We start from the raw sequence: 22,178 nt of genomic DNA, 5'->3' as shown, positions 1-22,178 counted from the left end.
TTTTATATGTATTCTAAAAGTATTCTGGATGCATTACTTTTGTTCCAAAACTGAATAGATTTCTGAATGTGTTGTATTCAGCCTTCACCACTTGGTCTATATTGATCATCTACACGAACACATAAAGATACAATAACAAAGCTTAATAAATGTCAACAGTAAAACTTTATCCTATCTTCCAGAATTTTGCAGTTCGGGGTCAGTGGGCACCCACATTGTGTTCTGGGTAAAGGCTGACTGCAGTATGATGGCTCAATGAACATTTTATTCTGGCAGTCAGCACCACACACAGATACAACTTTTACATATTACATATTAATGAGGTAACTACTTGAAATAACAACATTTATGTCTTATTAGCCCAAAAAAGCAGCTTGATCTAAAGTAGCTCAGAGAGAGACAGATTAAACTCGGGACTTCATGGTTATGGTAGAATGATGGGTTACATGTGTGGGCCGGTGGTCTATCTAGGTCAGCCTAGATGAGACGATCTTCACAGTATATGTAGATTTAACTTTTATTGCCTAAAAAGCCTTTTATTGCCTTAAGCCTGGACATAACTATTGGACCTGTTCCAAATATCAGCAGGAAGGCTGTTCCAAAGCAGATGAGTTCTGTAGCAGAAGGCTTATTCACCTGCTGAGAATTTCAAAAAGAAGTCTGTTAGCAGGTCACACAGCTAATCTATGGAACTTTAAAGTGTTCAAATAAATAGAAAATAATTAACTAAAAAAACTATGAACAAATAAGAGAATGATATATCATAGCAACATAAAATGCATTCTACCACTTAAATGTACTTATTATTGTAAAATATTATTTCATGGTCATTATTTTTACCCAACAACACAGATTATTTCAGAGGCTTTTCATTTCGCATCAGCAGTTTTTATTGTAAAACGTCCTAGCTGGCAACAATGTGCTAGACCAAAAGTCATGGAGGATGCTAAACTGGCATAATCTTTGTTCAGTTCTGTTTATTTTAGCAGATGGAACAGAGAGTGATAATTGCTGATTTGAGTCGTTTAGATCAGTGGTTCCCAATCTTTTTTCCCTGAAGCCCCCTTCTTCTTGTTTTACACTGCAGGATATATTAGAGCTGTAATTGACCCTAGAAATTTAGACCCAACCCGGCCCGTTGCCGAATCTCAAACCCCTGCTGGGGTTTCTCTCTGTGTACTTCACCCCACCATGTTACATGTACCAAACGTTACTAGTTTATATGTAAGATAAACGGAAATAATATAAAAGGAACCACAGGAGCTTGGACTGGTCTGTTGGGTTCCATTGCTTTGTGAAAAGTCAATCTGCAGCAGGACCAGAGCAGACAACTGACTCCGCCCACAGCATAGTGCCATGTGCATTCAAAGGAGTACATATAAATTCTTCAGCATCGATTTTCATATCTCTCTCACAATAATTACAATGTAGCACCTGACGAAGTTCATTTAACGTACGAGCTGGACTCGACCAGACATGACCTGAGCCTGACTAAGATGATTGAGTACTTGAGTACTCAATCAAGTTTGAGTATAAATTGAGTACAAACTCAATTTATACTCAACCTCTCTGAGTAACTTACTTTTCTCCTGTAGCCATGGACTTTGTTACACGTGTAACTTTATGCATTGCAGCAGAAGACCTAAATTGACACTTCATGTGCAATTGCTTATGTCTGAGCAAAAAACTAGTTCCGCCCTGTATCTCTTGATTGACGGACAAAGTCATTCTGCTGAAAAGTTGCATTATGAAGTAAAAGGTTGACGTTGAAATAAACTAAAAGGCCTCTGAAAAAAATCTGTGTTGTTGGGTAAAAATAATGACCATGAAATAATATTTCACAATAATAAGTGTGTTTATATAACATTATATCAAAATGTGTTCAGTTATTCCACAATTTTATGTTGCTATTATATATCATTCTCTTATTTATTCATATGGTTATTTATTTCATGATGTTGTATTTATTTATTTAATTAAACGCTTATGTTACAGCATTATCCCAAAATGGATTAAATGCAATTTTTTCCTCACAATTTCTACACACAACAGCCCATGACGACAATGTGAAATAAAGTTTACTTTTGGTTCTTCCAAATTTATAAAAAATAAAATAGATGTTCCCATGGAAGCTGCAATGTTCTGTAGAGCTTTGCATGCAGCAGTCTGGTTGTTGCCCTCTCCCATCCTATGCCGAGCATGAGCAGAAAATGTCCCAGATCACCGATGGATGTCACAGTCAAATGTAGCAGTGAGATCTAGTTGAATGAGTAGAATTCAATATTTGGGGGGCATGCCCTTTCATGGCTGTCCACTGCTCAGCAAGGGTGATGGTTAAAAGCAGAAGACACATTTCCTTGTGTCACCGTGTGCTGTGCTTGCACTTTGTCATTGCAGTAACCACACCAAGCAGCATCCAACAGTCTGTACCCTGCTCTCTTGTTGACTCTCTCCACTATACTTGGTCATGACTCGAACAAAAGTATGCTCTACAGTTGACTTATGCCAGTCTTTTTCTCAGTTTCCCTACTTAAGTCTGACTATCTGGTCCAAGGCAGATCTGAAGCTCTAAAAGAAGGTTCTGCCTTCTCCATAAGGGTTCTCTAACAGTCAGTTAAAAAAATCCCTTTTTATCTGTAAACCCCCCTAAACCGAATAGAACCCCCCTCTTTAAAAAAAACCCAGCCCACTATCACATTTCAACACCTGGCAACAAATAAATCTTTACACAAGCACCTTGCCCCTGTAAGGCCCCTTAACAGCGCTTTCAAAACCCAAAAATGAAGAAATATGAACATGCCCACACTCCTGGTTCAGCTGAGGCAAAAGCCTCTGGGCCGAAACCACAGTTAAGCTTAATCCACCTGCCTATACAACCTGAGCATTGTGTGATTTATGTACAAAGCAGCCTCCAGTCACAATCCTTTTTGCTAAGAATGATATAATTTTATCTTTTCATCCACTGGAGGCTCAAGCCTGTGCCAGGCTCTTGGCAGCATGAAAGCTTGTAAAGAACACACTACCACACAGTCAGTAATACAGTGGCATGGGTTTGAGCCTGTTCCAATTCAATCGCTGCAGGTGGTTTCACAGACCTGGGTGGGGCCGTGCCCTTAGGGGGGACGCTAGCCTGCCTGAGCCCGACTGCTGATTGACACTGACGCTACTGTAGCTAATCAGGATAAGGGTGGCGGGCCCCGCCCCTGAGAGGAATCGAGCGTATATAAGATGCTGAGACTGATGCCAGGAGTTGACTGAGCATCAGGACTCCATTGTTACAGACCTGGACCCCAGCTCTGAGCGCTGACATGACCGAGAAACGGCACCGAATCAGTGGGGGGGCAGTCCGCTTTGGAGCCACCTATGGAGGCAACCAGCTGTTTGCTGCAGGTGGCAGGTCCAGCGCTGGTGGTGGTTTGGGTTTGGCTCGATCAGGGGGATTCGCAGCTTCCATAGGTTCGAGAGGGCTCAGGATGGGAGCTGGTTCAGGTCTGGGTGGTGGTCTGGGTGGAGGTTTGGGTGCTGGTTTTGGGGCTGGTCTGGGTGCTGGTCTGGGTGCTGGTCTGGGTGCTGGAGTGGGAGGTGGATTCGGGGCTGGATATGGTGCCGGATTAGGCCTTGGCCTTGGAGCTGGAGGTGGACTTGGACTGGGCTTGGGTGGAAGTGGCCTTAGTTTGGGGTCAGCAGGTGCCCGACTGGCCAGTTTCAGAACAGGCGTAGCCCCACTGAGGGCCCGTCTGGGCGGCCGGGTATTTAAGATTGGCGGCTATGGCTTCAACCCCTCTTTCATTGGGTCTACCACCACCGTGGACTCAGGAGTCAGTCCAGTCCCCACCGTCAACCCCTCACTGCCCTCAGTGGACATTGTTCAGGTCACACGACTGAGGGAGAAAGAGGAGCTGCAGACCCTCAATGACAAATTTGCCAGTTTCATTGATAAGGTACATTAAAAGGGAACTACAGTCTGTATTCTTACAGTGAGCAATTATGGCTTTTATTAATTCGTTTTTATTAATATCTTCAATTTTCTTCAACTAATGGTTCTGTAGAAATGCGATAAAATTACACAAAAATGTCAAATGTTAAATCACTGGTACTGTTCTGATGTTCATTTCTGGATTGCAGGTGCGCGTTCTGGAGCAGCAAAATGCTGTCCTGAAGGCCAAGATTTCCATGTTCTCAAACCCTGCCCAAGGAGGACCAGCCAGCACATCCATTTTACTAACCTCTGCTATTGGATCATACAAGGGCCAGATAGACCATCTGACAAGCACCAAGGAGGCCATTCTTGCAGAGATAGAGCATTACAAAGGCATCATCGTCGATGTCCAGGCCAGGTGGGACCATTTTCATATCCTTTGACTGTACAGAGAGATACACAGCTACATTCTTTTAAAAAATACATACCACACTCATTGTGTGTTCTCCCCAAAAGGTATGATGACGAGGTATCCCAGACCAAAAGCTTGGAAATAGACTGGACCAACCTGAAAGAGGCAAGCAGCACGTCAGAAAACACATAGCAACACTCCAAAAATCAATAACTCTGCACTTGTGGTACACATTTTGGTCATTCAGTCTTTCAATATCTTCAACCTGGGTGTATTTAAATGCTGACTCACGCAGGAAATGGACAACCTCTATCTGTCCATCTTTGAGCTCCAAACTAGCATCGGAGGCCTGGAGGATCAGATTGCCCTGTCCAATCAAGTGTACGATGCTGTAAGTAGAGCAGTGCACCATTATTTCTTCAAAAGACATGACTGGATGACTCATTTTCAACCCTTCATGACCTTGCAATAAATGTTATTATCTTTCATCTTATTTCATGTTTTCCTCTGTTTCTCTGTCCAGAAAGTGAAGGAGGTGAGGAACATCGTGAGTGGCAGTTCGAAGTCGGCGGTGTCCATCTCTGTGGATAACTCCGCCCAGGCAAATGACCTGACCTCAGCTCTTGCTGAAGTGAAGGTGCACTACGAAGCCCTGGCTCAGCGCAGCAAACAGGACGCACTCCTCTCTGTTCAGGACAACGTAAGGAGCCTCTTCCTAACATCTGAGAATATGGAACAGCTTCGGAATAACACAGACACACACACAAGATAGATTTTATGTGTGGAACAACTCCTCATCCAAAAGCAAAATCATGATTCCTTGGTAAAGGCTGGTAAAATGTCATTTGGATACATTTGGGTCAAACATAAATACCCACCACACAGAGACTCATGCATTGTTGACAGGTGGTAAATGTTGTTTTTTCACAGTTTAGAGTTCCACCTTTTGGTGAAGAAGTGAAGTACAATGACATAAACTGTTTTGCGGTGCGGTGTGGAGGGCTGAGAGATACTGCCGACCTCTCATAACTGCATTACTTGCATTACAATTCCCGCAGCTCTCAGTGATGTCCATCACATCCCAGCCCAATACCATGTCACTCGGTTCAGCCAAGGAGGAACTGCGAGTGTACAAACTGGAGATAGACTCACTGCAGAGAGAGATTGAAAGGCTCAAGACATTGGTAAAAAGTTATTTTCAAATTGTACAACTTTTGGGTATTGTTCTGTAGTTTGGAATCCCTGGATTCCAATCATTGGCGATTTTTGTTTGATGTCCGTGTACATAACATGCTGGCATGGGATTTAATCCATCCCTCTCTCCAACCTCAGAACATCCAGATGGAGTCTCAGGTGGAAGAGGCAGAGTCGAACTCCAGCTCCCATACAGACACCTATCAGGATCAGGTGCTCAGCCTGAAATCACAGCTGGACGACCTCAGAAAGGTACCTACTTGTCTGCAAAATCATCTAACTTTCAGTTTTACTGTTCTGCCAAAATCTCACACACTTTCTCTGCCATATAATTGAACCCTTATAAGCCGTAATTTACCTGCACTATGATCCAGACCACAGTGTGGACATGATTTTCATTTGTGCTGCCCTCAGCAAATCACTCAGTATGGCCAGAATTACCAAGAACTGCTTGCCAGCAAAATGTCCCTGGAAGTTGAAATCACTGCATACAAGAAGCTCCTGGATGGTGAGGAGAACAGGTGAGTGGAGTTTGAGCATTAACCCTGTATTTCAATCCTTCTTGCCTGCACTTACATTGTAAAACTATTGAAGCGGTAGTAGATAGGATCGTTGTTCTACTGCTTTCCCTTGCTCGTAATTTCACATTTCTTCTGTGTGTGTATCCAGGCTGAAGTCAGGAGGTGGAGTGAGTGTGATAATGTCGAAAACTGTTGGAGGAGGTGCCGGAGCAGCATCTGGGGCTGGAGGAGCTGGCTTTGCAATGGCTGCAGGGGGTGGAGGTCTGGGCGGCGGTGGTCTTGGTGGTGGCTTAGGCCTTGGAGGAGGACTCGGCCTAGGAGGAGGACTTGGGGGCGGCCTTGGAGGAGGTCTCGGCCTGGGAGGAGGGCTTGGGGGTGGCCTGGGAGGAGGATTCGGCCTGGGAGGAGGACTTGGAGGTGGACTTGGAGTTGGATTGGGAGGAGGAGCTGGATCTTTTGGAGGCAGCTTCATGTCCTCCTCTCTGAACAGCAGCGCATGTGAGTATAAATGCAACTCTGGCCAACACACCTTCATTTTACACACATGTATTAGTGCTGCAATTAATTAATTGTTCGGGATTTTTTTAATTGATTGGTCATTAGTAGTTTGATTAGGCACCGCCCATTCCATGAGCTCAAATTGTCAGTATAATAAGTTTCAAGACTTTAATACTTTTTTTGATCTGTTTTTTTTCCCCACAAGTGTCCTCCACTGTGTACTGAAGAGGCTCATCTCACCTGTGAAGCACTGATGCCACAAAATGTTCATTGTTAATGAGATCAGTATAATGATTTATTTTTATAGCATAACCCACTCTCAAAGTGATGATGTCTCACTGTCTGACGCAATGACAATGACTTAACGATTTTTAAAATGTCAACATCAATTAAAAAAAATGCCATTTGCAGTTTGTGTTGTGTTTTTGACATATTATATATTTTTAAAACATGCTACACATACAATATAAGATATGTATACTTTCTCTGAGCAGCAGTGTAAGTGCTGTCAGCTTTTGAATATTGCATGTATAATGGTATACCTAAAAGAAAAAAAGCTCCCCAGTAATGCATATGTTGGACAACTGAATGAAACCTTAATTCCACACTCACCGGCTGAGGTAGACAGAAAATAAACTATCAAAAATAAAAATCCAACAACAGCAAAGATTCCAGATGTCAGGATACTTTTGCTAAATAATAGCTGATGTGCGAGACGTTGAAAGTAAAGTGATTGTCATTGTGATACACAGCAAGCACAGCACACGGTGCACATCCCATCACCCTTGGTGAGCATCGGGCAGCCATGACAGGCACCAGGAAGCAGTGTGTGGGGACGTTGTTTTGCTGAGTGGCAACGTGGCGCTTGGGATTCGAATCGGCAACCTTCCAATTATGGGTCCGTTTCCCTACCCGCTAGGCCACCCACTGGAGGCTCATTAGTCTCAAAACAAATGCAATGCCACACTGGACCACATCCAGTGAAAATGTACACAAATTAAATTAAAATGATCTTAAAGGGTCCGAAGTGTCAATAAAACCAAGAAAATTAGAGGAACCCGGTCAGCTGCCAAACTGCTCCATCATGAACTTGCGGCTGGCCTCGTATCCCAGGAAGAGTGCTCCATTGGCAGGGAATGTCCGAATCATCGTGGGGGTGAGGCCAGAGTAGAGCGCTCTGACACCTGAAAATCAGAGCTCTGATTCATTACAGTGCAATGATTTTAGAACCAGCAAGTGGGCAATTGAAAAAGTAATTTGAATAATTTAAAGGTGTGTCTGTTTTCAGTTTTAGTTTTTAATCTGTTTGGTCTTACCCTCAGTCCTCAGGATGCCCATGAAGGTCTTGAAGAAGCCAGCTTGCCGCCCGGTCATAGACATCACCTGAATCCGAGATTTCACACAGTCCATGGGGTACACGACCAACCAGAGGCAAGCACCACCAAATCCCCCACTGAACATAATGGGCACCACTCCTGCAGGACAAAGAAAATCGAACACAAGATGCCAAAATTAAAATAATGTAATCGTTTATTTTAATTACAGTAGAGGACATGGCCACGCTGAGATACACTGCCAAATAATGTTGACATCAGACAAACAGAAGGCAGCTAAAGATGTACAGATGGGGGATACAAATTTCATTATACTATATAAATTCAAATTCAAATTGTATTTGTCACATACATAGACATTTGTGCAAAAATTCTGGGGGGGATTGAGTCCAGAGTGATTGAAAGCGGAAGTGCTGCAGTGTATTGTAGTTCTATGAAGTGTTGTGATTGTTGAGAGGTCGAATAGCCTGTGGGAAGAACTTATTACATTTCCAGCCCCACATTAATAATGTAATAAGAACATTGTCATATGCAAAATATTATTTGTAAATAAATAAATAATAAACTACAAAAAAAGAACTGTGTTTCACTTCTCTTGGACCATTTTTGTTCACCTAATAGAGGACAAAACTTGGCTCCTTTAAACTACACTACACCTGGAAACAACATATGGCCTGTTTAGGTGCTTTCATGTGAGAACTTGTCTCAGGAACAGGCACAGCAGAGCAGAGCAGACACACACCTATTTCATCCTTGCCGCAGGCCATGTACTCAGCAAAAGAGGTGCGGCAGAGCTCATATGCTCCAAAGAAGCAGAAGTAGCCGGGCACCTCACGAGCAATGGTGGTGGTCAAGCCCTGGAAGAAGCCTAGGGGTCCATCATTATGCATTACTGCCTTCACCACTGACCACACTGTGCTAGACAGAGAAAAAAGATAAATAGAAAAAAGTTAACGAAATGTTATATTGCATTATTGTCTGTTTATTTGTGCACTATTAATTGTATCACAGTTTTGTGATATAGTGAACTGAACTCACATTTTGATTGGGTGAGAGGCAGTCACAATATATGTACATTGGGACAACTGGACTAGAGACTTTTTGCCTACTGTCACAAAAGTCTTAAATAAATATTAAAGGGAACAATAATCATTATAATTGTCATTGAGGTGATGCATACTTTCTATGGAGTGCTGATCTAATTAACTTAGCCTTCTACCTTGCACTACCTTGTACTCCGTACCACCCTCTTAAATGGGTATTTTACTAGTTAATAAAACAATAATTAGCTGTCTTTTCAGAATGACAACAGACATTGCTTTACGATTGCTAGTTTACTGAATACTGAATGGGCATCTATTTTAAAGACAGTCCATCTGCCATGTTCCTTTAGCCCATAGTCAGAAACTGCTTGAACACATCATCTCCCTTTGGTTTCTTACTTCTGACTGCTGGTGATTTTGCCCGATGCCGCCATCTCGTGCATGGCCTGCAGTCGACACTTAACAAGCTCTGTAGGACACAGCACCAGTGAGGAGAAGATGGATGCCACTGAGCCGGCACAAGCTTTCTGCATGTCACTGAAAGAAAGAGATACACACTTTAACTCAAAATCAAAACCGAATTTCTTTACCAAGAAATATGCAGTGTGTAAGATTTGGCCACCTAGAGAAACTCTTTCAAGTAGGGGGCAGTATTAAATAAGAAGGCAATCTACCACTAAGTAACTAAGAAGCATGCTGATCCCCAAAGCCAAAATCTCTTTTTTTATAATGCCTAAAACAGGCTTGACTGAATATATGAAAATGAAAACCATTATTTAAAAAAATTATGATTGATTGCCTTCTATTAAACATTTTTGTAGCTTCTTCTCAGGCCTCATTATACCAGCGGCTGTATTAATTCCAGATGTGTTCACCATGTACATTATAGTTCTGCAAAATTTCTGTCTCTGTAGCCCTGCAAGTTGGCCCCTGTACCCACAACTCCTTTAAGCATCTTAAAATGCTCCATTTGGTGAGACTTTTGAGGACTAGAGGTCCATGAATGCATGAAAAAAATTTTTTTTGAGTGTTCTCTTCACACACCCACTAATTTAAACACAGTAAATCTAATTGGGACGACCAAGTTTCACAAAAAGCCCAATCACAGCCATACTTCAAGGTAGCTTAAATTTAAATACGTTCTTGCGGTCAGTGGTGAATGTGATCTTTCCGAATGGAATGAATGGGGAAACGGGACATGGTTGCCCAGCGACCCCTGGGGATGTGGTGCTTGTGGGCACTTGTCCAACTGCCCTGGCTGTGTACTCAGTACTCGTCTACACATGCTTTGCTTTCTATTGTCTTTGAGAAAAGGTTGCCTTGATGAGGAAAGTGGTGTGTGAGGAAAAACCTAGGGGGAAAACTCAAAAAACAAGTGTGGGGAAAGGATGCGCTTCTCCAAAATAGCCTCATCCTCACCTGAGTGCCGCCCCACTGGGCACACTGGACATGACGCGCACCACCTCCTGGCAGAAGCCATAGCTCATAAAGAGCACGGAGTTCTCAGCAATATTAGCCATTAACGCCGGCGTGGTGCCCTGGTACAGACCCCGTAACCCCACCTGCTTGTAGGTGGAGACAAAGCAGTGGACGAACCCCCGGTACAGCGTGGGAAAGGTCTGCATCTTCACCTTTGCGGTGTCGAGAGGCTGCCCGCTAAAAACGCATGCTGTGCCCCCTGAGAGTCAAAAGCACAAAAAGCTGGACAATTAGCAACATTAGCAAGTAACATTAGCAAGTAACCGATCCGGAGAAAATGGTTCAAGGCGCTGTAGTCACAAGATCTCTGCTGGTTGTATTATGTCAATGAATTGTTATGTCAATGGGAGATAAGAATCAGGGTGGGGTTGTAGAGCCGGTGTGTGAAAAAGGAGCGGCTGAATCAGCAGTTCCAGCTACAGACCACTGACAAAGGTTATTCACGAGGTTATTTTAACGTTATCGCCTCACTACAACGTCGCACTTCGTGTTTGTTGAGTCGTTTGCATATATTTATATGTAAGAAGAGGACAAAAATCCCGTTCTGTCACATCTGTGGTCAGTGTCTGTGTGTGACTTACCTACAGCTCCAGCAGAAAGGTCAATTATAGCCTGGACCACAGGGTGTGGTGCCATGACACGATGTATTTATAGCAGCTTTGGCGGTGAAAAATCCGTCTGGCAGGTCAGAAACAGACAGCTGGAGAAAGAGAGAGATTCACTTTAAACTCTCAACGAATGCGTTCAAATCTTCAGGATTTTAGGGTAAAAGTTAAACAAGGCCCCCAAAACAGCCTGTTCCTATAATGTGCTCAGAACACTGCAGACTCCTGAAAGAATCTGGGAGGAGTTTTGCAGTCCAGGTCAAGGCTGCGCGCCCAGGCACCGCGGACGAACCACGTGGCGAGAGCGACACAACTCCCCACAGTTCATGCACTTTGCCAGGCTGAGGTGTGCACACGAGGCCCGCATGCTGCTTCAAACAAAGTGATTCCGTATGCAGGTGTTTTTAGATTTTAAGGTGTGCACTGAATAAAAAATATATAAAAACGCCGGCAACGTTAGCACCGCAGCTAAGCTACAAATCCTACAAATGCATCAACAATAACTCAGTTTCCGCCGCGGCGGAGTAACTTGGTCACACGTAGCGTTAAAGGTAAAACGCAGCACTTGCCTCGGATGTCAGAGGCTACTCGGCCTCATGGTTTTTAAATATTAATATATATATATATAGTGTGTGTGTCTAAGAGAGAGAGAATATAAATCCCAGGGAAGCTGCCTCGACGTCCTCACATCTGCGGGAGCGATGCTGGCGCGCATCCTTCCCCCGAAGAGACCCGACGGGTCCCCGCGCGTCCCCGCGACCATAGCGCCCGTCATATTACAGCGACGCCGAGGAGCAACAAAACATCGCGATAGTTGATGAGACGCGCAGGAAACCTGTTCTGCACCGTGCAGCACCCTTATTTCTCAATGCACGATTCTGGACTTTTTTTTTTTACCACTAACCTTGCAGTTGCACCTATTGGACTGTTATGTGTGATTTTGGGCTGAAACAGAAATAAATGTAGTTAAAAACATAATTGCAATTACACAAGATTTCTTAGATGTTTTAATTATGCCATTGTAGGTTTTAATATATTGCCCTTGGGTAGGCAACCTGAGATTAAGAACAAGTAAAAAACACTAATCATGATGTAAAAGTCATGTCACTTACCACGACAGATGGAAACAGATATGAGAAAATAAGAGCAAAATATGTACTGTTACACGACTGCTTATTAAATAAACAATATCACACATAGATATGACACCATAAATAAACATACATGAAATGAAAAAAGACTGTATTTGAGATAGTTTCTCTTTACTCTGATACATTTGCTTGCGACTTGACACAATTATAAAATATTCAGATTGTTTCAAATTTAATTATTGAAGTTCATTTCTGAGGCAGCCTGAACCTGATTGACTTTTGACGTTCTGTTTTTTTTCTTTTAAATAAATGTTGTTATTAATCTGCAGCAGTGTATATACTGTTACTAATAACGTATTACTAGTTGCTTTTAAAAATGTCTCCATACATGTTGGGTTTATTTTTTTAATTCAGGTTTTAAGAGCGGAACTGAAACGCCGTAAGAGTTTCCACACGGACGCGTCTAACGGTCGTACGCAGGATCGTGCATGGAGGACATTGCGAGCATTTAGGAGGAGCGAGGATGTACCGGAGGCTAATTTTATCAGTTCATCGGGGGCGACGGTCTCTGCTGCATCCGCTGGAGCCTGGTCGGTTCTCGGCGAGATGTAAGGAAACGGCGTGTGGCCCCGTGCAGAGGTGCGTATTTACACGATCAGAGGAGTAGAAACCATACAACAGCGCCAAGGTTGAGTTTATTCGGCAGCAGCATGCCTCCATTAAACTGCTGCAGCGTCTAATAACGACTGGCTTGATCGGACTATGACAAGTTTCCTGGTCCTGTGATGAAAGTGGGCTTCTTTAGCCTGTTCCCTAGCCCGTACCTGTAATTATGAATTACCCATCTCTTCTGGTCCCGTGTACGTTGAGCTAGCACTGTCTGTTTCATGCAAATGTTTTTGCCATTTTAGAACTGGAATGAAAGAGACATGCAGGGCTCTGTGTACAAGTAGGACCACGCAGTGTGAGAAGATTGAAGGAAGATCTGCTCCCGAAGAGGACACTGAAAACAATGAAGACAGGACCAGTGTTGGAATACAGGAACAGGGGAAAAGAGCAACGGAAGCAAACATAGGTGCTGGTGGAGTTGTAGAGGAGACAGTGCTAAAGGCAGAAGTGAAAGAAGATGTGGCGCAACTATTGGAAAAAGAAGAGGCAAAGGAGGAGGGTGCACGTATGAAAAGTGGAAAGGAGAGTCTTCTGGAACTGTTGGGGGCCATGAAAGTTGATGTGACCACCAAGCGCAAGTTCAAGGTTCCTAAAAATCTGAAGAGCGGTGAATCGCCCCCCAGACCGAACCCTGCGGCCATGGAGAGCACCATTAGCATGTTCCAGAACGCAACTGCAGAGGTCCCGTCTCAAAGGTGGGTAGCCAATTAAGTCATATCACACAGAAATTGGTGTATGGTTCTAAAGATTATAAGAAAAGCTGTTCCACTGATGTTAAACCAAAAAGCGCATGCATTGGGTCAGGTATTATTGGATAACGTTCTGTGGAAAAAATACAGATTCAAAAGGAAGAGTCTGTGCCAAAAGACATGCACAAATATGAGAAAAGGTGGCAATAATATATTGACACCTTGTGTGTAATGTATGGTGTGGCAGCCCTAGTTGTCCCTCCCATGTTCAGTTTTCAATCATTCATGGTTGCAGTGAGACCCTGAACCCAGAGATTGTAACTGCAGCCGCAGCCGCTGCGTCCACTCTTCCTAACCGAAACCAGGCAGCATCAGAGCTTCTAAGGCAACTGCGCAGGCATGAAGCCGTGACAAACGGCCAGCGCAAAGGAGAGATCCAGAATATAGGGTACGTCTGCATGAGTTTAGACCCAGTGTTGACTCGAGTCTGAACCCTAATGACCATTTTTGATCCATTTCTCGCTCCTGTATACAGAAACATTATAGCCGACATGAAGGTGGGAAAGAAGCCCAATGGGAGACAAAATACAAGACCAGCCAATCAGATACGTTTTGATGATGATGGGCGGGGCTTCACCCACGACAGAGGGATCACAAGTGAGCTGGATGGAGTTCGGCGCAGGTATAGTGACAGCTCAGGCTCTCAATATGTACTCTAAGGTCTTACGTGGATGATCAGATGAAGCAGGGCACCACACAGTGTAAATGTAAATTTCTATTTTGGCCTCCAGGAAAAGTGTTTTCTCAGGAAAAAGGCTGAACATCTTTTCTGCAGCTCAGGAAGCCCCTGACTTGGAACTTGGTAATTTATTTAATGTTTATGCTATGACTGTTAAATTATGATTATTTTTTTTTGTTTGCTTCACTCGTGCTATTTGTTTTCAGTTTCTGCCCCGTCCCTTTGGGACATGGACCTCGCTGAAAAGATTGTTCAGGCCACCAGTCAATTTCCTCGCAATGGTTTTGAGGAAATGATCCAATGGACGAAAGAGGGCAAACTGTGGGAGTATCCAATCAACAATGAAGCTGGTATGTTTTTTGGGATGAGGGGATTGCTGCATGCTTGAATGCAGTTCATTTTAAGATGCTGTCTGTCCTTCCCCAGGCCTAGAAGAAGAAGCCAGCGTTCCCTTCCATGAGCATATCTTCCTAGAAAAGCACCTTGAGGAAGGCTTCCCACAGCACGGCCCTGTGCGTCACTTCATGGAGCTGGTGGTGGCTGGTTTATGTAAAAACCCTTTCCTGACAGTGCAGCAGAAGAAAGAGCATATTGCATGGTTCAGGGAGTACTTCCAAGAAAAACAGAACATCCTCAGAGAAGCTGATGTCTACCTAAACTGAGTGCATTGAGAACTGCTTAACTTGCAGAATGATCTATTGCTTGGAGATCCGAGAGATTTCAGCACCCTGTCCTTCATGTAGATTGCACTGCTAAGTGCACCTAAACATCAGCAGTGTGACCTCGTACACAATAACTCGTAAAATGTGTTATATTCAATAATAAATGTTTTCAAAGAAAGCAGCATAATTCTGCATCAAAAAAATAATTCGAGTTCTTTGTTGTCTGTCAGGGTGACCTTCAGTGCATGATTACACATCAATATTCCTGCATATTTTTTAACAGAACTGGGCAATTTTTTAGATATCAAAGTACTTCGCGGTTAAGGAAGTGGCCCTTTTATCAGGTTGCCGGTTCGAATCCAGATCCACCAAAGTGCCACTGAACAAAGGCTCCCAGGGAGCAGTGTGGGGACGGTGCGGTCATGGCTGCCCACTGCTCACTAAGGGTGATTGGTTACATGCAGAGGACACATTTCGATGTGTGTGCTGTGTATCACTTCACTTTCACTTACATTTTAACAGGAGGTACAAGCAGTGAAGCTCTGCAATCACACTAATTAAAATATAAGGACAGTTCAGAACAAACTACAAGAAAACAGCAGTTCTTGATATTTTATTTTAAACCACTATTTACATTGCTGCCTCAGAACAGTGTTTGTGATCAAACCACTGACTCCTTCTGCTTTGCATTTATGACATCGCAACAAAAGATAAATGTACACAAAAAAAAAAAAAAAAATCCAAAAAAAGGACGTTCCCATAAATCTGAACATCATACGGGATCCTAACAGATTGTTATATTAAAAAAAAAAAAAAAAAAACACAAAAGCAATAAAAACATTTGTTTTTATATTCAATGAAGGCAGAGAAGAAGAAAAAACATTATTTTCAGCTGGACAAAATCAATCTGATGCCACAAGTTAGAGAACACTGAAAACTGGACAACCTTGCCAAAGACCAATAAGCTGTAGAGAAAGGCTGGCTGCCAGAAAAGCACCCACTGTGCAGAGTGAAGGTCATGGCAGCCAAAGTAGTATGATGATAATGGGTATCACCAATGGGCATTGGGCCCACGTCCGTAAGCCCCTCGCTGACGGACTGTTTGTAGGTTCCTGTACTTCGACATGATGCTTTGACTCTTCCTAAACACCGGCCGTGGCATTGAGGTGGCCTACACAAAAATATCAGAGATTATGAAATACGGTTACATCCACAATGTCAGTGCAACATAGAAGTGGTCAGTAAGGGCATATACTATACATGTGATGTGATGAGTCTTGCACACAAGCAGAATACACACCATTAATGGTCGCCTGAAGTTCCCAGGATGATCAAAAGGAAATCTTTTTGGTCCAGGGCCAGGATGAAAATTAGGCCTCTGCCAAGATAATACAAATATTCAAAACATATGCAACTACACTGGAAAATTAAAAAAAAAAACAAATGTTTTAAATCATGATCGCTGGAGCGCATTTTAAAATCAGATAGACATATGAAAGAGGGGGTGCCTTCACCTGTATTGTTCCAAATTTCCTGAATGGTTTTACTGCAAATCCCTTCGGGCCATCCACTGGTCTGAAGAGAGTAAAGATTGTTTAATCATATTAAAAGGAAACACTGAGTTATTCTTTGCAGATATTAATGTGGGGGGACTGGGACAGTACCTTTTAATTTTTTCAGGATGGCCTCTTTGCTCGCGAGCAGATGCAGCATCGTGCAACTTGGAAAAGCGTTCATTTAGAGTCTCTTGGGAGCTCTCTGAAAAAACACAGGCTTTCAAAATTACTGACCCAATTACTTAGGTGTCAAATCCCATACAAATCATTCCAAAGAACACAACCATAAAATAACCATGCCTCTGAACTTACCTGCTTTTGGTTTAGGTGCTCTGTCCCTCCAGGGGGCACTGTTTTTAGGACTGGGACTAGGGCTGGAAGGCCTTGGCCCTGCCTGCCACTTTGAAACCACCACCAGGTCAGAAGATAAACGCTGTTCAATTGGGGAAGAGCTGGAGACAAGGGTTGAGGTGGACATCACATAAGTAAAAAAAAATAATAATAAGATTTTGATAATTAAAAGAAAAGAATGTTTATGCAATAACCACTACGCATTAAAAAGGTCATTAGGAAAAGCACAACTGTTGCCTATAACATAAAACAATGTATGACGATGAGATCACAATGAGGTAAGGGTGAGCAAGAAATAAATAAACTGTACGCATTTCAAAACAGCAACCAAAGCCATCTACAGAACACAAGGCATGATCAAAGATGGATTTGCCACACAGGTACTTACAGAAAAGCAAGCCATTCATCTCTGCACTCCTGTTTATGCATGAACGTTTAAAGAGCACACTGACAGAAGACCCGATGAGCTGTGCAGAGCATCCCTTCCGACAGTGGTTCAGTAGAGAAAATAAACATTTTATTCCCCATCTAGGTCTAAGGCTCCAGGGTTGCCAACGTGAAGAGGGCACGTAGATGGAAATATTTAAAGTCCTAGTGATCTCCAGTTGGCAGTTTGAATTCCTTCCAAAATCTGTTTGTGGCATTTGGGGAAATCCTTTTCTGACAGTTCCAATCAATCTGTAATTCCTTTTCTGGTCGAACCAAGCATTTAAATCACTGATGATACACATCCACAAATGGAGTCTTCAGGCATCTTCTATACAGCTACATCTGATGGGATAGTCATATTCCAAGTTGAATGCTTTGGATCATCTTTGCTTTTCCCAGGTTTTGCAGATTAGGATGAAATTAAATTGAGCCATGTATGTCCACTTTCAGACTTGATCCTTCTTCTGTTTCATCTGGTCAAGGAGTTGAGCCACACAGAAACAGGCAAACCATCAAGATATTTAGGACATGTCTCCAGGCTATGGCACTGTTATTACGCTCAACGTAGCTTGTACAATCTACTGTGTGGTCCGGGCAACTATGCATTTACCCTTGGGTTTTACCTTCAAGCCTCTAAATATTGGGTGGCATACATCGCCGTACACGTTCTGTGGAGTTAAGATGTGAATCTTGAAGAGCTTCTTTCACCACCACAAAGTAGTTTTTACTTGAATACGTTTTCCTGGTCCAGGTTCCAATCTATGCAGCATCATCTGATAAACGCTTAGAATTCCATTTCAGATGCTTAGTATTCCAACTGGACATGGATGGCTTGTAGACTGAAAAACTTGCTCAGATGCAAATGAAGGCGATCAAACCATAACGAAATTCACTTCAAGTTGCATGTTCTAATGAGACCTTCAGCCAAAGAGCTTCCAGTGGTGCTCTGAAGTCATGCAGCACCTGTTCTTTGTCCAGGTCTTGGTGATCGCTGGATTACTGGATCCTGTCACCAGTCAACTCCCCATATATCAGTCTTCAGAACCATCAAGAATTTAGCGCTCCGTGACCACGCTTTTCTTCAGGCAAAATGAAGATCTTCTAAATGCGTCTGGTGGGTCCTTTGAAGGCTCAGGTAAGAGTGGTCAACATCTTATACTTTTTTCTTTTCAACGATTTCTTGATGTTTGATGCTATTGGTCCATGTTTCCCTTAAAATGTTGATAACTGTTGATGCAAAGGAGTCTTGACCTTTTCAATCATCTTTACCAGGACACCATGTTGATTTCCCCGTTTTGCTACCTTTGAGGATACTTGCTTGAATAGCTGCAGTTGAAATGTATTTGGCACAGAGATGCTACTGCTTTTCTGATTACGTGGGTCTTTTGACCATCCCTGAAGACTCATTTACTGGAGGAATAATTTGTTGTCAGTGCCAATGATGAGGAATAAAAACTGTGTGTTTCCACCTGTTCCATCTTGTGAAAAGGTGCAAGGTGAGCCCATTGGTATTGGGAAAGCAGTGCCATTGTACACCCAGGAAGCTTGAACTTCTAACATCACGCCCCCACCGCCATATTGTTAAGGTTGATACCGTACCTGTGAGTGCTCACAGAGCGACGAGACCCCTTCTGGATGCTGACTGATTCGGAGTCCCTTTTGGGATCTGCTGAGCTGCTGCTCTGCTTTGGGGAAGCCTTGTGTGCCTCAGACTTTACAACACTCTTCTTCAGATTATCTTTCTGTGATGAGGGTGGGTTGTCCACCTTGAGGGGCTTGGGAATCTTGTCCAATTTCCTTGGTCGAATGGGATCCCCCTGTAACCTGGCAATTGACTCCGCCCTGAACTTCCGATTCTTCAACAGACGACTCTTATCCTTGATCGAAAGGGCTCGACCTCCAAAGCCTCTAAGGGCAGGGGGACGAAATGACATCTCCCGGCGAAACCGTTTAGGGGAGCCATGCTCTGGAAAGCCCATGGACATGTGGGGCCCATGATCCAAACTTCGCTTAGGTGGTCGACCACTTTGCCTCTCCGGAGGGTAGCGTGGCTGTGGGAACCTGGGTCCGGACGAAAATGACGGTGCAGAAAACAAATGGGGCGGCAGACTTGATTTCCATGATGGTGATCTGTATGGCCGTGGGTGGAAATTTCCTCTATGTTCCCACTCTGTGCGGTGATGACCAGCCCCACCCCTCTCTCCGTACTGCTTCTTGGGATCCCTCTCAGCAGACCACCTGCACATCCATTACAAACAAATCAAACATGTGGGTTACAATGGCAGGACTCCTTTGCTTGCGTTGGGGGTTATTTGGAGACATAACTTCCCTTATTCCCTTATCTCCAGCCCCAATTTGACTTAACAAGTAGGCCCCGTATAATGACCATCTCCTAACTTCTTCAGACAGCAAATACTTTGTCCAGTGATTTAACATAAGAAAGACTGCATTAGTCATTAAACACAGAGTCATGATTTTACATTCTGCTTAATATTAACTATATTATTATTTTTACCCAGCCTGCACTGCCATTTCACTTCTGTACCTCTCTGGATATGAGCTCCTTCCATGAAACTCCCTAGGCTTCCTCTGGGGGGAGCCAGAGAGACTACTCTCCCCATTGTGAGAGAAACCACTCGGCCCATTCCAGTGCTGCCCTCCATGGGCTGGTCGGCCCAGCGGCCTGTCTCTAGGGCTGTGATGCCTATTTGGGCCCCAGCCCTTCTCCTGCTCATGGACAGGGCTTGGGCGAGTACTTGGGCCTCTGTAGGGACTTTGATGACGTGGAGATGCAAATCTCTCATTGGGAAGGCCATGGACAGGTCGTGATGATGCAGCTCCACGACCTGAATGGTGACTGTGGTATGGTGCTCCCCAGTGGCCAGGTCCTTGTGGGGACATCCTGTGCTGGCTAGATGGAGGTCGATTTTGCCTGGGTGGACTGGGCCTCCTATGGCCTCGCTGGTGGTCTAAAGGTGGAGGATATCCCTGGTAATGATCCTTGTTTTGTGACATCCATTGTCCAGATGGTCGATCCCTTCGTTCACCCATTAAAGGAGGTCTCTTGAAGGATGGAGGTCGTCCACAATCATGTCCACCTCTCCAGCTAGAAGTCTTTCCAGGTGGCCCACGAAAACCCCTAGGGCTTCTGGAAGGTGGGCCAAAACGATCATCGTGGTGCATTCTGCTGTGGTAGTCATCAGAGAGAGACCTGAATTAAAAAAAAAATAATAATGCAAATATGATTTACACTGTTGCAAGCTAGCACATGCTATATATTTTATCCTAGCAGTGCCCTTTAACTGCATTTCACACCACTATGAGACTAGCCCAAGGCAAACAATGACAAATCATGACTAAGTTGGTCCATAGCTACCAAGATAATGGGAATGAGGAGTTAAAAATGGCTCAGAAACAAAAAATGTTTTTATAGATGTGTGTGTGTGTGTGTGTGTGTGTATATATATATATATACACACACACACACACACACACACACACACACACACACACACAAAGGGTACACTTATTCAATGAAAATACTTGTACTGCAATAAGTGCTTTAAATCAGGCATTGAGCATTACAATGTGTTGCAAAAGCTCATGGTAAAGTACAATGATAAAAAGACCACTTAAATCACAGATTTCAACATCTTATTTTGTTATTACAATTGTATAATTGTACCCAGGTTTTTCCTTTGAGTACCCACAATTTACAGGACTGAGATGGCAACAAAGCATTCAAAGCCAACATATGGCAAATTACCATGTTTATTGGTGTATCAATTAGCATTCGATATGGATCACATGGTCATCATAGTAAAACAGCACGGTACTTACCTGTGTTTGGGTCTGGGAGAGCCTGAGTGCGGCCTCACCATCTTGGGCTGTTGACTGGCCTGACGTGGATTAAAGAACAGACAAATGTCACCCAACCCAACACACGCAGTCAAACAAAAGATCGTGTCTTCAACACACACACACACACACACACACACACACACACACACACAGAAGGCGGAAACGACATTGCGATATTCCAATTTTCTCCTTAAAAAAAACATACAAAACAAGCCGCGACATTTGCCCAATCAATCGGATTTACGTCGCTTTTTTTTTTAAACCTTCACCACGCTGTCTCCAAGCGGGAGAAAATACGAAAAATTGAGTACACAGAAGTACGAACGTCGACGCTGACTGCGCGTTTTGGGGAGTAAAAGCCCAAGACGAAGCGCGTAGGCCGAGCGCGGCTAATGCTAACGCTAATGCTAACACGAAAACCACCGAACGGAGGTTAAAATATCGGTGAAACCGTCACACGACCTAACGCGACCGAGCCCGGTTCTGTCCACGTACGCGAACTCGGCCGCGGTAAAGTACAGTCGCGCGACTTACGTAACTGCTGAAGGGTAAAAATGCTAAATTTCCCCAAATCAAACCCGGAGCCGAGAACTACGTTCGTCTGCTGAGCCAGAGCGTATTTCGGAGTAATATTCGGAGTAATATTACGGAGTAATATTCCAAACATTCCCTCAAAATCGACCCCGTTTCCACTGGCCATTGATTAGCAACCGGAGCTAAACGCGCAGCTAAAAATGCTCACCCGAAATAAAGCGGCAGCGCGGCGGCGTCGAGCGTCGGAAACGCGGCGTTACAGCACGGAAACCGAGTTCGAACCGCGCTCCCCTTCGCTCGGATGAAACCGGGCCGCTTTCTGCTCACCGAAGGCCGACCACGGTCGTGCTGAGACGCGGTCCGGCTCGGTCCCTCGACGTTGGACGAGTTTGGGCGTGTTCCGGCGCGGAGGGGGAGGGTTGGGCGCAACTTTCCACACACACACACACACACCTGTCGGCAACGCTCACAGCACGCAGGCCCGGAGAGGGCGGTCGGTCGCTCGTACTCGCCACATGCTTTACCTCACTATTAATAATCCACGACGACCCCAGACCTCAACGCGGTAGAAGTCCGAGTCTTTTTAGTGCAC

The 22,178-nt window shown here is 43.9% G+C and overlaps 4 protein-coding genes and 1 long non-coding RNA gene across 7 annotated transcripts; 2 read left to right on the top strand and 3 right to left on the bottom strand.

Moving 5' to 3' along the window:
• Positions 1-245: 245 nt before the first annotated feature.
• LOC114792657 (uncharacterized) lies at positions 246-6,142 on the bottom strand. Its single transcript, XR_003750143.1, has 2 exons — positions 4,408-6,142; positions 246-639 (listed from the first exon to the last, which is right to left on the bottom strand). It is a non-coding gene; the product is annotated as an uncharacterized LOC114792657 (long non-coding RNA).
• On the top strand, positions 3,253-6,954 carry LOC114792655 (thread biopolymer filament subunit alpha). The gene is made up of 10 exons (XM_028983984.1): positions 3,253-3,941; positions 4,126-4,337; positions 4,436-4,496; positions 4,627-4,722; positions 4,855-5,031; positions 5,390-5,515; positions 5,664-5,777; positions 5,940-6,046; positions 6,195-6,544; positions 6,750-6,954. Exons 1-10 carry the CDS (start codon positions 3,309-3,311, stop codon positions 6,767-6,769), a joined length of 1,896 nt encoding a protein of 631 aa, XP_028839817.1. The 5' UTR covers positions 3,253-3,308; the 3' UTR covers positions 6,770-6,954.
• slc25a15b (solute carrier family 25 member 15b) lies at positions 6,379-11,777 on the bottom strand. 2 transcript variants are annotated; one of them, XM_028983986.1, is made up of 7 exons: positions 11,575-11,777; positions 10,982-11,100; positions 10,341-10,599; positions 9,321-9,458; positions 8,621-8,796; positions 7,861-8,019; positions 7,607-7,728 (listed from the first exon to the last, which is right to left on the bottom strand). In XM_028983986.1, the coding sequence occupies exons 2-7, from the start codon at positions 11,034-11,036 to the stop codon at positions 7,607-7,609; spliced, it is 909 nt and encodes a 302-aa protein (XP_028839819.1). In that variant the 5' UTR covers positions 11,037-11,100; positions 11,575-11,777. The 2 variants fall into 2 exon arrangements, with proteins under 2 accessions (XP_028839818.1, XP_028839819.1); XM_028983985.1 differs by lacking the exon at positions 11,575-11,777 and having other exon boundaries at positions 6,379-7,728; positions 10,982-11,036.
• Positions 11,778-12,562: 785 nt separating this feature from the next.
• Positions 12,563-15,061, top strand: mrps31 (mitochondrial ribosomal protein S31). Its single transcript, XM_028984406.1, has 7 exons — positions 12,563-12,735; positions 13,008-13,460; positions 13,750-13,902; positions 13,990-14,136; positions 14,246-14,316; positions 14,400-14,543; positions 14,620-15,061. The coding sequence occupies exons 1-7, from the start codon at positions 12,620-12,622 to the stop codon at positions 14,853-14,855; spliced, it is 1,320 nt and encodes a 439-aa protein (XP_028840239.1). The 5' UTR covers positions 12,563-12,619; the 3' UTR covers positions 14,856-15,061.
• A 626-nt stretch (positions 15,062-15,687) lies between these two features.
• Positions 15,688-22,057, bottom strand: LOC114793200 (serine/arginine repetitive matrix protein 1). 2 transcript variants are annotated; one of them, XM_028984958.1, is made up of 9 exons: positions 21,914-22,057; positions 21,032-21,090; positions 19,737-20,402; positions 18,791-19,429; positions 16,724-16,863; positions 16,520-16,613; positions 16,370-16,430; positions 16,156-16,233; positions 15,688-16,026 (listed from the first exon to the last, which is right to left on the bottom strand). In XM_028984958.1, exons 2-9 carry the CDS (start codon positions 21,070-21,072, stop codon positions 15,907-15,909), a joined length of 1,839 nt encoding a protein of 612 aa, XP_028840791.1. In that variant the 5' UTR covers positions 21,073-21,090; positions 21,914-22,057; the 3' UTR covers positions 15,688-15,906. The 2 variants fall into 2 exon arrangements, with proteins under 2 accessions (XP_028840791.1, XP_028840792.1); XM_028984959.1 differs by having other exon boundaries at positions 21,795-21,931.
• Between the last annotated feature and the right edge of the window lie 121 nt (positions 22,058-22,178).

The sequence above is a fragment of the Denticeps clupeoides genome, chromosome 6 (genome assembly GCF_900700375.1).
Source record: "Denticeps clupeoides chromosome 6, fDenClu1.1, whole genome shotgun sequence".
Lineage (NCBI taxonomy): Eukaryota > Metazoa > Chordata > Actinopteri > Clupeiformes > Denticipitidae > Denticeps > Denticeps clupeoides.
Note: the sequence above shows the minus strand (reverse complement) of the source record. Positions and strands in the feature narration are given on the sequence as shown.